Raw genomic sequence first — 17,417 nt, forward strand, 5'->3', positions numbered from 1 at the left:
GCCGCATCCTTCTGGAGATACAGTCTCTTTCAACCCCTGGTGATACTGAAACAGGGAAAATTAAGAAGGACATTAGAGCTTCATTAAATCTGAAGCACATTTAGTACAGTGAAATATCTGCAGGCTATTTCTTAGAAGATTACACACTATCCTCTGTGTTCTCTTTTAAAATAGATCAGTGAAAGAATTTATCCATGATTAAAATTAAATCCAATATTAGACCTGTGCATAAATGACTTTTTAAAACATTAACATTTTGGAAGCTTTTTTTAAAATTAAAATTGTGAATTGCTAATTTGATTTGTTTTTTCATGCTCGAACTCAAGCTCTTGTTTTACAGTGAGGCTCTGCCCCACATGCAGATCCATAACTAGACAAATATTATTTCCTTTTGCAGCTTGCTCTTGGGAGGTTTCCATATCCTCAGGTAAGATTGTTCATTACTGGCTTTTGCCACCATGACATTCATCCCTATGTATGAAGGTGCAAGAGAGCAATCTTGAAAGTTTGTGCCACATAAAAATAAAGCTACAATGTTAAATTGAAATGTGCTGTCTTTCCAGTGCTTTGGGAACCATTTTGCCCCTTCTTCTCTCCTCCCAGCCCCCTTTTCCCTTTCCCCAGGCTGTTATCTGTGTAGAATTAACAGCCTCTGGCTTGTCTGATTTAAAGTGTTGTCGGTCTACATGCTTTGAGCATCCATTAGCTGTTATTATTATGCTAATATGAATTATATTACATTATACAAATATATGCATGGTTAGATTATGTCTATGTGTTACAAACGTGGTTATTGAATAATCAAATCCGATTTGTACCTTTTACTAATATTTTCTTTTTGTCACCCCATCCCCAAAGTTTAAAAAAAAGACATTAATACCAATTCTTGTGCCCGTTGCGAAGGATTGCGAAGGATGCACATTATACAGCTTCTCAACTGATTGTAGCAAGTCTGCATACTGACCAAGTGTTTGATTGATTATATATTTCATGTATGATGTACTAGATCTACTGGTGCAAGTATAAGAAATCTTGCTCCCTTTCCCCCAAAAAAAGGAAAGCAGAAAAAAAAGACTGACTTCGCTTAGACTGTGAAAGCACGCGGGTTAATAAATTACATTGGAATGACCCGAAGTAAAAATAACTTCTGTGCAAATAGTGCCCCTGGTATTGTAAAGCTTTGAATGTTTTCACACCCCATTAATTTATTACTTCTCTTTCTTCATCTTTAAATTTCATTTTTTTTAAATTCAGACTCCCTGCTGCAATAGTGATTTTCATCTTGTTGTTAATTTTCCCTGCTCCATATGGAGCTCCAGACATTTCACCTGGAGGCTGTACTAGATTTTGCTGTAGTGATCGCACTTCCGGAGGCCAAAACTGTCAGTTAAGGTTCCTGGTGCATCTGTCTGCACCAGGCATTTTTTTTTGTTGGCACTGAGAGTGTGAATAACAAATTGGATGCACCTGAGATTTGGATGATTAGTGTGTTTGTGTATCAGTGCTATGTATGTACTCCTTGTAAGCAGATAGCTCTGGGGGGTCTAAATAGCCGCCATAGGTGGAACTGTACTCAAACCTTACAGTTTGGCTTCCCCGGATACACTGTAAACATCCCTCACATTAAGAGGCTTGGAATATTTCATCCTGCTTTGTCATTGATTAGAAAAGAGTCTTTAATTTCATTTCACCCCATGTTGTGATTAATTTGCATTCTTTGTCAGAAGTTAATGAAGTTTTTTACGGTTCACACTGAAAATCCTTGAAGACATCTTATTTGATCTTCTGTTTATACAACCGCCGGCAGATGCTGTTTTGATTGATAGCACACTTTCATTCTCCAAGTTATTTTAAGCAACTGCTCTGTTTTGAATACAATATATAACTTGTGTTTTCCTGTTTTCATGTCAATAGGAATAAAATAACAGGAATTAATGTTTAAAAACTGACATCAGCTTCTGGGAGGTTATTCCCCTCTGTTACTACTTAACAATGTTTTTGGTCTTTATGTGATCCTAATTTAATGAAAAGTAAAAGTTTGCTGAATAGATGTCAAGTACTAATTGGAGTCAATGCAGGACAATCCCTGAAGCAGCAAGTACCAAGAGTTCTTTCTTTTCTTTTGTGCAAAATCCATATTATTGACACCATTTGCCTTGGACATTTTCATTCAGATGCAGACAACCTATCAAGAATTAAAATGCTTGGCTGACTTAGAAGCTGCACTTACAAATGTTAAAACACACTTTAAATTGATACCTTCAAGAATTAAAAATACATCCTTATTTAAGTATTTACTTCAGGATGAATGAATTGCATATTTAATTATAATTTTTGCTTAACTAATTTATTGCATCACAATATTGACATATAGCATGAATATTTAAATATAGAAGCATTTCACAAGGGAAGCTGATTAATCCAGGTGCAAATACCGTTATAGAGCATTAGAATGTTACAAACCCTGCAGTTTATTTAAAATGTACAATCCCTGCCAATTCTAGTTTGTCTGTAAACATATTCTATCCTACAAAAATAGTTAATATTATAAAGGATCACAAAGTTTCCAAAATAATCCCTGAGAAATGTATGGTTGAAATTTAATAGTACTAATATAAAGGCTGGGAACTGAGACACAAAGGATTAACAATTTAATGCCATTCCAATAAATTCCAGAAAAGCTCACTAATTCACTGCTTTTCAAATCAGGAAACGTTTGTGAGTTTCACTGCACATCAAAAATGCATGATGTCCTTTTATACTTAAAATTATCAGTTGAAATAAAAGAAGAGGAATCAAGAATTAAAGTCTAATTTTGTTTCTTGAGGATTATAATTTCTAGGCTATATAATTGTTTATTTATTGGCCCAAAATCACCCGGTTGATTGCCATGAAAGTAGCAGTAGATTTCTAGATATCCCGATTTGCCCTATTTAAGTACTTGAAGCATTGCCTTGGTGGGTTAAACTCTTTGGAGTCAGATGACAAATGAAAACGAAGTGTGACGCCAACAAATTTAATCCACTTCCCACTGTAAAATTCACGTGGAGCTGAAAATTGTACTTACTTTGAGAGGCAAACATTTGAGGTGCATAAAAATGTATTTACAGATCAAATAATTGTGCACATTAGACAGGATGTAAAACAGAAACTCAAATCTTAGTTTGAATTAAAAACTTGGGCTTTCTTGGGAGCTGTGATACTGAAGAATTTTGTTTTGGTACGTATTATCTACTTGAAGAGAAAGAAGTGTTTTTTATTATTTTACCAAGAGTGCATTTTGTCCAATAATCAGTAATCCTGATGTAAAGGGTTTTAATTTGTGAGGCACCTACAACTGTAGAATTAATATGCACTGATTGAATTTCTATAATATAAACGGATGCAATAATTAACTCTATTAATTACTTTACCTTATTCTATAAAATGTTGAGATGTTCTCTGCTAGTATATGGAGCTTGGGTCATCTCCCTCATCAACCACAGTAATACCAAGTTATTTAGGGCCATATGTTCACACTGTTTTCAGCCATGATGTGAATTGCACTAGCATGACTTGGAATGGGCTGTGACATTTGCTGCTTCCCTCACCTTTAAAAAAAAGTCTAGATTCCTGGGAGGATGCAAATAATTGGCTTTTGAAGCGGATCACCAGTCATTTCAATGCATTGCTTTTTGTGGCTTTGAAATTGGGCTACAGCTGATAATAGGACCTATTAGTAACAGAGCTTACCTTGCTCTAGCATTTGATAAAGTAATGCATTCAACATACAAACTCTTCCACATTGACTGCACTGTTTAATGAATAGGACACAGAGTGCAGGAGTAACTCAGCGGGTCAGGCAGCTTCTCTGGAGAATGCGGATGGGTGATGTTTCGGGTCAGAACCCTTCTCCAGACTTCATACCCCTCTTCATACATAGATATGTATTTTTTGAGGTATCCCTTTCTGTAAAGTTGTTCGGATTTCTCTGTCAGGGCTATTTGTAATAATGAGATGCTAAGGAAGAATGAGCCAGAGAAATCAAAACAGTTCAAAAAGCCTTTGATTTCAATGAAGTTTAGATGCACAGAGGAAGAAAAATATTTACAATGACACAGAGGCAGCTTAGGAGAAAGTTCAGAAGGATACTCCTCGTGTTAGATTGTATGAAAGCAGAGCAGATCCATTGCTAGAGGAGTAGCTAAATAAGCACACTTAGCCACCGAGTGCTACTATTGCATCTGAAACTAAATATGGACCTCGTGTTCATGATTTTTGTTTGACACTATGGAGGAGAAAGTGTAGTTCAACCAATTTTTTACTGCACCCTTGTGTGATTTCTGAATGAAAATGCCCACTTTGTTGCTTCATTTTATTTAATATTCTGAATGAAGAAACAGATGAGGTTTAGAACTGTAAATTCCAAATGAATTTATTTAGGTTTGTTTTGCATTTAATTTTTCCACAGATTTCTTTTTAAAAGGATTTTTTTTCCATCGAGTTATTTTGTGTTATATATGTTTCATCCCAAGAGAGCTCTGCAGCATATTGATGTTTTCAGTCCATACAAGTCTATAGTTAACTAATCAGTGTCTGGATGCACTTATTTGACATGATTAAAGGACACTTGAGAGCATTTCTACAGAAGTACTGGCAGATATTCCAAACCTCCTTTGCATAGTTTTAATGGACAACCATTTTGAACCGATTTGGTTTTTCCTCCTGAACTATCAGTAAATAAACAGTGGGTTTTATTAGTGAAATAAGTTCATAGTAATTGTGAATACAAATAATTTTCTAAGGATGATTTGTATTTTATACGACTTGTTCTTTCGCTATCTTTCAATCCAACGAGTCCTTCCACGTTCTGCATTCTAGAACAAAGAAAACATAGCATAAGTTAACGGCACTCGGGTATGTTGTTCAGACTCCCTTTTTAATTTATATTTTCCCTTTAGATAAAACCATTACTCTTCCTGCATTTTCTCCTGCACCCTTCATGCCCCTTCACGTCCCACTCTTAACTTCCTGACCCAGATGGGTGTATGTTGCAAAGTGAACTGTGAAGCCCATCCTCCAGCCTGCAATTCTTTAAAGCTTTCTTTGGACCACCTTTGCAATAGGATCTTAACCCATGAATTGTGAGCATGTCAGCATAACTACAGTATTTTGTACCTGGGGCAAACCATTTTTTAATTTTAGTTTGGATGCTCTTGAAGGACAGGAAACATTTAAAATATCTGAATGATGCTTAATAAGTGGTCCTATTCCTGAAATATATAAATATTCATGACAACCGATTCTAAAATCTTTATTTCCAATTCAGATTCCAGTTCTCTGCCATCTTTCCTATAGTTTTTGATTATTACAATTTCTATCAGAGCTGTAAACATATCCATTTATCGGTGGCAGCTGGTCGAGCTGTTGCCTCACAGCGCCATAGACCTGGGTTCCATCCTGACCTCGGGTGCTGTCTGTGTGGAGTTTGCATCTTCTCCCTGTGACCACGTGGGTTTCCTCTGGATACTCCGGTTTCCTCCCACATCCATGTGCGGGTTTGTAAGTTAATTGGCCTTTGCAAAATTGCTCAGTGTGTAGGGACTGGATGCATAAATTGGATAACATAGAATTAGTGTGAACGTGTGAATAATGGTCAGCATGGACTCGGTGGGCCAAAGGGCCTGTTTCTGTGCTGTTTCTCTGAACTAAACTAAATCACAAAGATTGCTGTGTTCAACAAAAATTGTGGGTTAAATTTGAAAAACTTTGATTGAATTAATTCTGGTCGGCCAATGATAATAATAGCATTCATTTAGAGAAGCTAATTTGCATTTACCCAACCTCCAAGTTAATTGTCCATTGTATTTGTATGTTTTATTCACCACTTTCGTCCTTTCACTTCACATAGATTTCTTGAGGTTTTTGGACAGCACACTGCAAACATATTGTAGTGAGTCCAAATCGAGCGATGTTATCAAAAGACTTTATTCTTGGTAAAAACCGTGACAAAACGCAACACACTTACTTTGGACACACACTACTTAACTAGCTAATATAATCTAATCTAATCTCTCCAGTTTGGCGCCAGACACTCCTATACCTCGCGCTCCCGCACCACGTGACCTGTTAGCCCAACCGAGGGTTCGAGACCCCCCCGCCAATCCGTATGTCCCTACATGACCCCCCCCCCAGAACCCTCGAAACCATACCTCACGGGCACCCGGACCTCCCTCCCGGAACGCGTACGGAGGGGGGAAACCGACACCGCCAACGTGACAGGAGGCGGGGAGGGCGCCGCCGCTAGAGGCGATGGAGGGGCCACGGGAGCGGAGGGTGTAGGTGACGGAGAGAGCTTGATCGGCAACGGCAGCCCGGGCCCAACCATTGGCGGCGGGGGGCCGAGAGGTGGCAAACAGGGCGCCGCTGGCGGGACCAGTGGGGCGGCCACAGGCCGGCCCCGGCGCAGAGGCTGGGCCACCGACACGGGGAGGTCCTGGTCCAAATGGGCCGGCTTGAGCCGGGATACCGAAACGAGCTCCTGGCGATTTCCCACCTGCAAGGTGAAGGTGACAGCCCCTCTTTTAAGCACCTGGAACGGGCCCTGGTAAACCGGCCGAAGAGGGGGGCGGTGGGAATCTTTCCGAAGGAACACGAAATCGCAGTCCCGCAAGTACGACGGGACGTGGACTGCCGTGCTTCCGTGCCTGGAGGTCGGGACTGGAGCCAGAGAACCCGGAGGGAACCCAACACCGACGTGACGGGCGGCGGCAAGGCGGGGGCGGAAGGGAGAATGTTACCCGGCACCCGCAGGGGCGAACCGTAGACGAGCTTGGCCGAGGATGTGCCTAGCCCAGCCTTTGGGGCCGTACGAATGCCGAGGAGGACCCAAGGCAGCTGGTCAGCCCAATCGAGGCCGGTCAGTCGGGCACAGAGGGACGCCTTCAGCTGCCGATGGAAACGCTCAACCATCCCGTTGGATTGGGGATGGTAGGCGGTGGTCTGCTGTAAGCGAGACCCATACAACTGTGCCAGGGCGGCCCAGAGGGAGGAGGTGAACTGGGCTCCCCGATCTGTGGTGATGATAGCCGGGACGCCGAAACGGGCCACCCAATACAACGCCAGGGCCCGTGCACAGGAGGCCGCCGAGGTGTCCGACAACAGGAGCGCCTCCGGCCAACGTGTAAACCGATCAACCACCGTCAGCAGATGAGTATAACCCCTGGAATAGGGCAATGGACCCACCAAATCCACGTGGATGTGGAAAAAACGGATGGGGGGAACCTCGAATCTCTGGTATGGGGGCTGGACATGGCGATGAACTTTGGAGGTCTGGCACAGAATGCAGGCACGTGCCCAGGCCGCCACCTGCTTCCGCAGGCCGTGCCAGACAAACCGGGCGGCCACCATGGCTGAAGTCGCCCTGATGGACGGATGTGCCAGGCCATGAATGGCCTCAAAAACCTTACGCCGCAGGGCGGCAGGCACCACCGGGCGAGGGCGTGGAAGGGAGACGTCACACAACAACTTGGTACCTGTGGGGCCACACGCCACCTGTTCCAAACGCAGTCCCGAGGCTGTGGAGGCGTACACCCCGGCAGTTCCAGGCGCTGAGCCTCCGCTAGCTCCTGGAAATCCACCTGTCCGCCTACCACGGCTACGGAGGGAATGGCCGGCCGGGACAGGGCATCAGCAACGGCATTAAGCCTACCCGCAATATGACGGACATCGGTGGTAAACTCCGAAATCAGGGTGAAGTGCCGCTGCTGGCGAGCCGACCACGGATCAGAAACCTTAGCAAAAGCAAATGTCAGAGGTTTGTGATCCGTGTAGGCCACAAAAGAGCGGCCTTCCAAAAAATAACGGAAGTGGCGGACTGCTAAATAGAGGGCCAGGAGCTCCCTATCAAACGCACTATATTTGAGCTCGGCTCGCCAGAGCTGCCGGCTGAAAAACGGCAGGGGCTGCCAGTGACCTTCGACCTGCTGCTCCAAAACCCCACCCACCGCCACGTCTGAGGCGTTCACCGTCAGAGCCGTGGGGGCGGAGGAGCGCGGGTGCACCAGCATGGTGGCGTTGGCGAGGGCCTGTTTGACCGCGACGAAAGCCGTCTCTGCAGCTGCGGACCATACCAACTCAGCGGGGTTACCCGCGAGGCATTGAAAAAGGGGGCGCATGACCCGAGCTGCTGCAGGCACGAACCGGTGATAAAAGTTCACCATGTCCACGAATTCCTGCAAACCCTTGATGGTAGTAGGGCGTGGAAAAGAGCGGACTGCGTCCACCTTAGCTGCCGAATTGGCATTTGGACGGATGGAGAATCAGGCCGTGGTCTTGCAGCCGCTGGAATACAGTGCGGAGGTGGACTAAGTGCTCCTGGACCGAACGGCTGGCAATCAAAATGTCATCGAGGTAAATAAACACGAACGGCAAACCTCGACCCACACGGTCCATCAGACGCTGGAATGCCTGAGCTGCGTTTTTAAGGCCGAAAGGCATGCGCAACCACTCAAACAACCCGAACAGAGTAATGGTAGCCTTCTTTGGAATGTCCGGAGGGTGGACCGGGATCTGATGATATCCCCGCACTAAATCGATCTTAGAAAAAATTGTAGCCCCCTCCAGGCTGGCTGAGAAGTCCTGTATGTGCGGAATCGGGTAGCGGTCCGGCCGTGTTGCCGCGTTAAGTCGTCGGAAATCCCCACATGGTCTCCACCCCCCAGATGCTTTGGAAACCATATGCAAGGGGGAGGCCCACGGACTACTCGAAGGCCGCACAATTCCCAGCCTCCCCAAGTTCAGGAACTCCTCTCGAGCCATGGCCAGCTTGTCGGGTGGGAGGCGCCGTGCCCGGGCAAAAACCGGCGGCCCCTCGGTCCGAATGAAATGCACGACCCCATGCTTCTCGGAAGGTGCAGCGAACCGCTGAACGAGGAGCTGCGGGAAGTCCGCTAGGACCGCATCGAACTGACCGGGGGCCGTGGTAATGGCCTGGATCGCTGAACTGGGTGGGGCGGCGCTTGGAGGGGCCGCAGGCCCCGTACCTCGGGGCCATACGCTAGGCGAGGGCTGCAGGCCCCTCCCGCGGACGTCTACGACCAACGAAAACGCCCATAGGAAATCCGCACCCAAAATGGCCTGGCCCACATCCGCAACGATGAAATCCCAACGGTAGGTCCTGGACTCGAAGGACAGGGACATAGCCCTTTTACCGTAAGTGCGGATGGGGCTACCGTTCACCGCAATGAGGGGCGGCCCCTTCCCCCCCGCTTGAACCTCGCAGTCATAGGGGGGCACAATACTCACAACCGCTCCCGAATCCACCAGAAAAACGATCCCGGTACCTTGGTCCGTCGCATAGAGGCGACAATTACGGCCAATCGAGACTGCCTCTACATTCGATCGGCCCAGGCATTTCCCGGAAACGAACAAGGGGCTCTGCAGCTTCGAGCCTCACTGCCCCACCGCCGATGGAAGAAACACCAGCCGCGCCTATTCGGCCCTGTTGCTCGAGCCCGCGACCAATAAACATGTTCCGCAGCCCCTTCTTGGCGGGCTGACTGCGAAATAGCGGGTGATGCGTCGCTCTCTCGGCGGCTCCACGGACTGCCGCTGGGCCTCGAGACCCGATTAACCGAGTCGTCTCGGGTGTGTCGCTCCCTGACGAGCGCGTCGGCTTTCTCGGCGAACGCTACCGGATCTTCAAACGAGACGTCGGCCAACACTAGCCTGACGTCCCGGGGTAGTTTTTCCCGAAAAGCCGCTTCGAAAACCATGCACGGCTGATGGTCGCCCACCAAGGTCAGCATCTCGGTCATCAACTCTGACGGTAGCCGCTGCCCCAGCTCTGGTAAATGGAGGTGCTTCAGAGCCCGCTGGTTCTGGCTCCAGCCAAAAGTCCTCAGTAGGAGCCTCTTGAGCCCCACGTACTGCTCCGTTTGGGGTGGACTGGTGAGGTATTGACTGACCCGCGCAGCCACCTCCGACTGCAGACAGCTTACCAGGTGGTGGAACTTCTCCTGGTCTTTCTCCACCCTCTTAAGATGGAACTGTGATTCCGCCTGCACAAACCACAGGTGCGGCTGATGGGCCCAGAACGGCGGTAGGTGAACCTCACCCGCGCTCGCTCCCACCTGTGACATTCTGCGTGGTCGCTTCAGATCTTACGTTCGGGGTCACCAATGTAGTGAGTCTAAATCGAGCGATGTTATCAAAAGACTTTATTCTTGGTAAAAACCATGACAAAACGCAACGCACTTACTTTGGACACACACTACTTAACTAGCTAATATAATCTAATCTAATCTCTCCAGTTTGGCGCCAGACACTCCTATACCTCGCGCTCCCGCACCACGTGACCCGTTAGCCCAACCGAGGGTTCGAGACCCCCCCGCCAATCCGTATGTCCCTACAATATGTCAATTTTTTTTGCTCACCCTCTGAAACCACATCTTTCCTCTTGGGCCTTGATTTCAGATTGGGTCCAGTAAGTGCAGGTCACAGAACAAAATAACATAGCACTATATGTAAGGCAACTGATTGAAATAAGTTATCTCGTCAATAATTGGGAGAAAATAAGTTATTTTATCAGAAATAGGTTTTCAACTCTAAGTTTCCCTAATAGAAAATAAAGCTCACTATAGTGCACAAGATTGGCGCAGCTGGTAGAGCTGCTGCCTCACAGTACCAGAGACCCCGGTTCAATCCTGATCTCGTGTGCTGTCTGTGTGGAATTTGCATGTTTTCCCTATGGCCACGTGGGTTTCCTCTGGGTGCTCTGGTCCCTACCCCCCCCAACATCCCAAAGATGTGTGCGTTTATAGGTTGATTGGCTCCGGTAAATTGTCCCTAGAGTGTAAGGAGTGGATGAGTCTAGGATAACACAGAACTAGTATAAATGGGTGATCAATGATCAGCATGGAGTCAATGAGCTGAAAGAGTTGTTTCCATGCTGCATTTTTCAATCAATCAATCAAAATAAGGCAGGGACCAAAAATAAAGCAACCACTATGGTTTTTTATTTTGCAATAATCGCTGCATCTTGTGTTAGACCTCTCCTTCCCATCAATCTGGAGCACTTATTTTTTCCTTGCTGCTCCATGATCAACCTGAATTGGTCTTTTTCATCTGATTCTCCTTTGCATAATGAGATGGAAACCAAGTAAGATCGACTGGATTAATTTGTAAAATTGAATCTATATCATAGCTTTAAAGTGAGAGGGGCAAAGTTTAAAGGACATATGTGGGGCAATTTTTTTAGACAGGGTGGTGAGTGCCTGCAATGCACTGCAGGTGGTTGAAGCAGATGCATTAGTGGGATTTAAAAGACATTTGGATAGGCATATGGATATGCAGAGAATGGAAGGCTATGGGTTATGTATAGGTAGATCTGGAATGGTCTTGGCATTATGTTCAGCACATACATTGTGGGCCAAAGAGCCTGTATGACCATATGACTCTATGTTCCATGTCATATTTCCCGAGTCCTGAGTGCTAGTCTAGCTCAAGAATGGTACAGATTTTCAAAGCAACATCTTAATCATATTTAAAATCATTTTGTTTATTTTTCTACAAAACCTCCTTGGGATGTGCTGTGATATTTAACTGCTAATATGTTAAAATCTTACATATAGCCAATAATTAAAGTGCACTCTAATATCTGCTCTTTCAGTGAACAGCCAGGTAATAGTTTGAAAAGCACTGAATTTTCACTAGGTGATAAAAATATTAGAGATAAAAATTTGTCAACTGACATGGGAAGGCCTGACCTGGGTCACTAGTAAATCTCTTCGAGAAGAGCTTTAGGGCAAGTCATAATTCCAGTGTGGAAGTGAGAGATGAAAGCTATAGCTGGTTTCTTCTGTAAGTTACGTTTCAGGTAGGTGAATCTATTTTACTACACTGATTGTGCTCTTGATAATCATGTAAAAGGAAACGGTGGAAAGTCTGCATTGCCACTTTCCATCAAAAAGCATTGCCATGGCAACTGAAATAGAAAATATCTGATAGTGAATGTCATTTTTTTTTCTTCCTTCTCCTTAACCAGAGGCTTTGATTAAATGGTGAAACGCCACGGGAAAACTGGCAAGGTGCTCAATCCGCAGACACTATTCATTGAAAACAAGATGAATGATTAAAAAATCAAAACTGCAAACACTAGAATTGTGTGAAAATGTTGGAAATATACAGTTGGCCCATCAGCAATTGCAGGGAGAAATGATGTGTTATCATTTTGGAGCGAAATATGTTTTTATCATGTCTAGTGGCTTTCTGATAAAATGTCTCCATAAAAAACATCAACCCATCTTCTCACATGATGCTGACTGACTTCTTGCAGAGGATGACAGTTCACAATTGATCATTAGTTTTTATATTCGCATGTGTACAGCCTATTGCCACTGAATCATTGTTCATATTTCCTTACTATTGCTTACAAGAAAAAATCAAAAAATACACAGGCTGATTTCAACTTTTTTCCAGTTGAAATCAAAAATGGCTTTGGAGCAATTTATGCCCACAGTGGTCATGACACACTTTGAGATGCTGAAAGAACTTGGTGCTATATAACTACATTTTCTTTTAATACTCCGTTATGTACGTGGTAAATAAAAGAAGAAAAAAAAGTTTACTTTTTCTGGTTTTAAAGAGACCTTAAAGTCATGCATTTATATTTATAGATATTAAGTTTTATGATATTTTAAAACTATACTGTATTCCATACACAGAATAGTATTTTTAGTTCTGATTATCTTTTTTGCACTTAAACTGACAGGTACGAAGACCTGGCGAAGTTCTCAATGATGTGGTAGGTTTTCCAAATGCGGCTTTGGTTTTTAATGCTATCAACAAGCTTCCTATATTGTTCCTCTGCTGCCATCTTTGTTTATCTCTCTTTCAGTGACCAAGTTTGATGCTCTGGGCACTTCTGAATATTTGCTTCTTATCTGCCTGTTGTGTTGGATTGCTCATTTGACAGAAGACATTGAGCCTGGTTTATGACAAAATGGTGGGGGAATTAATGATATCAAGGGATCAGTTGGAAAGAATGAATAACAAAAAGGGTCAAATTATTATGGGAATACTCAGGAATACAGATTTTGATAATGGGAGACTAAATAATTTTATTAACTTTAGAGAAAATATGAAAATACCACTTTAATAAAAAGTGATATTTTCGTAAAATCAAAAGTGGTGCACTCATTGTACTCTTAATTTCTGGGTATAGGTTTAGTCACTAACACAAATAGAAAAATACTTTAACCAAATTGGAATTTGAACCTAATTGACCCACTATATCTGTAAAATGAGCATGTTACTTAAATACTTACTCAACAAGGATAAATTAATACTCGAATGCAATATTGGCACATCCATCACACACAGATTTAAAAATAACTTGAACTGCTCCATTAACTCCACCCAAGTCAGTATATAAAGTGTGATCATTCTTAAGGGGTTGGAGAAGTGATTTCTGTGACACTCAATTTTGCATGTACTAACAGGTGCAAATTAAACTGTCTTTCTAAACATAACTAATTATTTTCTTGTTTAAGAATGTTACAAACTGAAACAATCCTGTTTAATTGCAACTCTTTTGTCCCACTGCAGAAAGGTTTACAAAATTCTGAAGCAGGAGTGTGTATCAAATTGTTTTTTTCCTGGAAATGAAATTGTTTTGAGGAAGAAATCATAAAAGAGTTATGATTGTTTGCCAATCCATAAATTTGCTAACTCTGTATTTTAATTTAATTTACCCCCAAAAGTTTGTTAAATTAAAACAAAATTAGCATTATAATTGCCATCACTTTATCAGAGGTTGTGCCTCGTTAGAAGCTGAACAACTGCATAACCAGTCAGTTGCCCTGCATTCACGCAAGCAAGAAATGAAGTTCTACCTCAATAGCTTAATCAGTTCTAAATCAGACTACTAAAGGGATGATGGTTAGCTGAAACAATCTATATCTATTACCAAAACTCTCATCTTGTTTGTCCTGTGTTTGTCCCGTTGTCCGTGCATTTGTTCTGCGCTTTTTTTCTTCCGTCTGTGTGTGTGGTTTTCACCCAACCACACACACAATAGCGTGACAATTTTAGGACCACCTTACTCATCATTGTCCTGGGGACACTTTCATCGGTTTCATTCAAATTGCTCTTATATTTTTCAATTTAGAGATTTTATTTTTAAAGTTTTAAAAAGTTTTAAAATTACCTTATTTCAACCGATTCCGTGCCATGTCCAGCATGTTACGTCACAATGAGACCCGCCCGAGTGACGGCCAATGAGGGATGCGCAGTTGGGTCCCGTTCATCTAATACTTGCGCGTCGCCCGCGTGGGGGGAGTTCAATTTAAAGTATAAGTACTCCCCAGGTTATGATGGTTCGACTTGCGATAGTTCGCCTTTACAATGGTGCAAATGGCAGGGACCCGCTCGCTTCCGGACACGTGATCGCGCATTTTCAATGCATTTTGACTTATAATATGTGCGCAGAACCCAACGGGTCTGAACGGGATGGGGTGGGTGAGTGGGGGGAAGGGGAGGGGAGGGGAGGAGGAGTGGGGGTGGGGGAGGAGTGGGGTTGGGGGGGAGTGGGGAGCGGAAGGGTTGGGGGAGGGGAGTGGTGGTGGGGAGTGGAGGGTGTAGGGTTGAGGGGGAGAGTGGGAGGGGAGGGGAGAGGGGGAGGGGACGGTGCTAGACCAATGCAGGAGAGGTTTTGGGGAGTTTTAAGGGGTGGGGATAAGGGGGGTTGAGGGGGGGGTGGGGTGAGTCTGTGGGGGGGCGAGTGGGAGAGGGGAGGTTGCTAGACCAATGCAGGAGAGGTTTGGGTCCACGACTCGCTCTGGCTGCAGCGCTCATGGCACGGGGCCGAGGTGAGTGGCACCCTCTCCCCTTCCCTGTCCCCGCTCACCCACCCACGACCCCGGGGGACACTCCCCGCCCGACAATGGGCTTCATCAGTTGGAGAGGGTTGCCGGGGGGCCCGCAGGATCGTCAGCTGGGGAAGGGTTGCCCCAGGAGAGGCCCACAGGAGGGATTTGGCCCCAACGGTCTGCCTCAGTCTAGTACTTTTATAAAATAAAACTATTATTTGTAATTTCCAAGAAGTTTAACATATTCATTGTTTCATGTGTATCCTATCTTGTTATTTCCCTTTCCTAAGTCAAACGGCATCTGTGGCTGATGGGTCAGACACGTGGCTGATGGGTCAGACACGTGGCTAATAAATGCCACTTAGGCTGACATTGATATTGCTCCAGTGCCGATTATTTGGGAACTTCTTAAAATCAGGCTAGTAACGATAAAGAATTCCACTCAGCAATTCTCACAGTAACTGGGAGTAAATCCAGCAACTAGGTAGAGTGTGATTCACTGATCTGTACCCCCAGACGTTTACAGACCTACAAAAATCAAATGTTCCGCAATTAGTTAGGCTTCTTAAGCCATGTTTGCCAAGGTTCATTTCCATCAAATACCTGATAAACCTTGCTGAATTATTGGATAGGTGTCTTGCAAAGAATTTCTTAAATTAATGGACTTCTTTCTCACTAGATGGGTTTTCTCTTTTAGTGATTTGTTTTTATATAGTGATAATCTGTTTTTGTCATCTTTTTGAACATTTTATATCTTAATTATATTAGTAATAAGCTGTCAAAGAACACAAATTCCAACCTGTATTCCCATTAATGATATTACTGGATAGTGAATTAACATGAATTGTTTCACCTACCATTGTAGTCTGTTACTGAATTTTGAAATAAGCTAAGTTGTGGAGAAAAGCTATTATTTCCCACATTTCAGTTGAAGTGTTGAAGGATGATGTCATAACATCTTTGCGGCACTACCTATTTACAGATATATGTTGAAGGTGAGACACTGGTAGAAGTTCTCAAGCTAACAAAACAGCCAAGCATCCTTCCAATGGGTTACAATTACAATGGTATAAGTTGCTATAGCGAAGTTTTGTACCATTGGTACAATTTCTGTGACATTGGTAGTTACTTCAAATCTTCAATTAAAATTAATCGCACATTCAAAAGAAAGTAATCATGCTGTGTGTACCAAAGATTTACCGGTTCAATTTGAAAGTGTGAATATTATGATAGTGGGCCTCTTTTAAACTGCACATCCTTCAATTTACACCTTTTTTTGTGGAATGAGAGGGATAGTATGCTCCCCATGATTCCTGCACACATTTATGGTTCTGTTCTATAAAACAACTGTGGAGATTATTTTTCATTCAGCATGATAATTAACAGACAGGTCCATAAGAAAACACAAAGTGCGGGAGTAACGCAGCATCTCTGGACATTGGTCATATTGGTCATATATTCAATTGGGCTATTTTTATTGGAGGGCACATCAGTTATGCTGGTATTTTTTTTGGACATGTCAATCCATTTATCAAATCTGTGAGAACTTTCCTGTGGTTTGATGAGGCATGGCTGCAAAATGGAGGAACTAGGAGGAGAAAAAGAACAAGGTACAGAGAGGTGGGTGGACTTTCATGGAAAACACTAAAAATGACCATAATCTGAACTGGCAATCTGTACAATCAGCATGTCAGAATGAAGAAGTTATGCAAAAAGAAACTTAGACCACAGCATGCTGGTAATACTCTGTACATAAAATATAGGTCTGGGTCAATTTAAACATCCATCAATGTTTAGATAGAAAATGTACAGTTATAATAAATTGGAGTTGTGATAAGTAGGATGATGCAGTTTGCAGTCAGGCTGGGGCACAGCTTCTCCTGAGCTGGTTAATACAGCTTTTCTGAAATGTTAGTGAAAATTCAAAGGGAATTCAACCTTAAAAACGGGTTATGTAAAGGAGAGCTGATATCTAATATTTACGACTAGCAGCTCTCTCCTGAACGGAAAGGAAGAGTGGGAGAAAGTAAAAACTATACAGCTGTACTTAATTATTAGAAGGAATCAATTATAGTCTTTCAATATTGTCAGATTCAAGAGAAACATTGACATTTCTGTTCGTTTACTTATTTATCTATTTATTTTCTTCTCTATGTTCTAGTAATCCCTGAAAAGCGTCTTTGAGTGTTTGAAAAGCGCTATATAAATGTAATGCATTATTATTATTATTATTATGCATTGTGTTATTACATAATGTAATGAAAAATAATGAGACCACATTACAGTTGTAATTTGACAGTTTTTAATTATCACTGTGCTTTGAGGTTGGAGAAATAGGTGTTGAGTAAATCCCCAATCTTAAGGCATTTATTTAAGTATTTTCATACAGAAAGATGACATTACAGACATATTGATAGATTTTAGATTTGTGTATTGGTTGGCAGCAAAATAACCTTTTTATGAAAAACCATTCGGAGATGAAGATTTTTTTTACTAATGTCTTTTCATCCTATGGACATAAATCTAAATCTATTGAACCTACTATGATTTTAAAAATTCCACCTGTAG

General features: G+C 43.2%; 1 protein-coding gene across 3 annotated transcripts in view; it reads left to right on the forward strand.

Moving 5' to 3' along the window:
* Positions 1-17,417, forward strand: part of map2k5 (mitogen-activated protein kinase kinase 5) — a 239,605-nt gene that overhangs the window by 167,733 nt on the left and 54,455 nt on the right. For all 3 annotated transcript variants that reach the window (XM_078427570.1, XM_078427571.1, XM_078427572.1), the window contains 2 exons: positions 398-427; positions 12,752-12,784. In XM_078427570.1, coding sequence (XP_078283696.1) covers positions 398-427; positions 12,752-12,784 — 63 coding nt within the window. The remainder of the gene's footprint in view (positions 1-397; positions 428-12,751; positions 12,785-17,417) is intronic.

Source organism: Rhinoraja longicauda, chromosome 33 (genome assembly GCF_053455715.1).
Source record: "Rhinoraja longicauda isolate Sanriku21f chromosome 33, sRhiLon1.1, whole genome shotgun sequence".
NCBI lineage: Eukaryota > Metazoa > Chordata > Chondrichthyes > Rajiformes > Arhynchobatidae > Rhinoraja > Rhinoraja longicauda.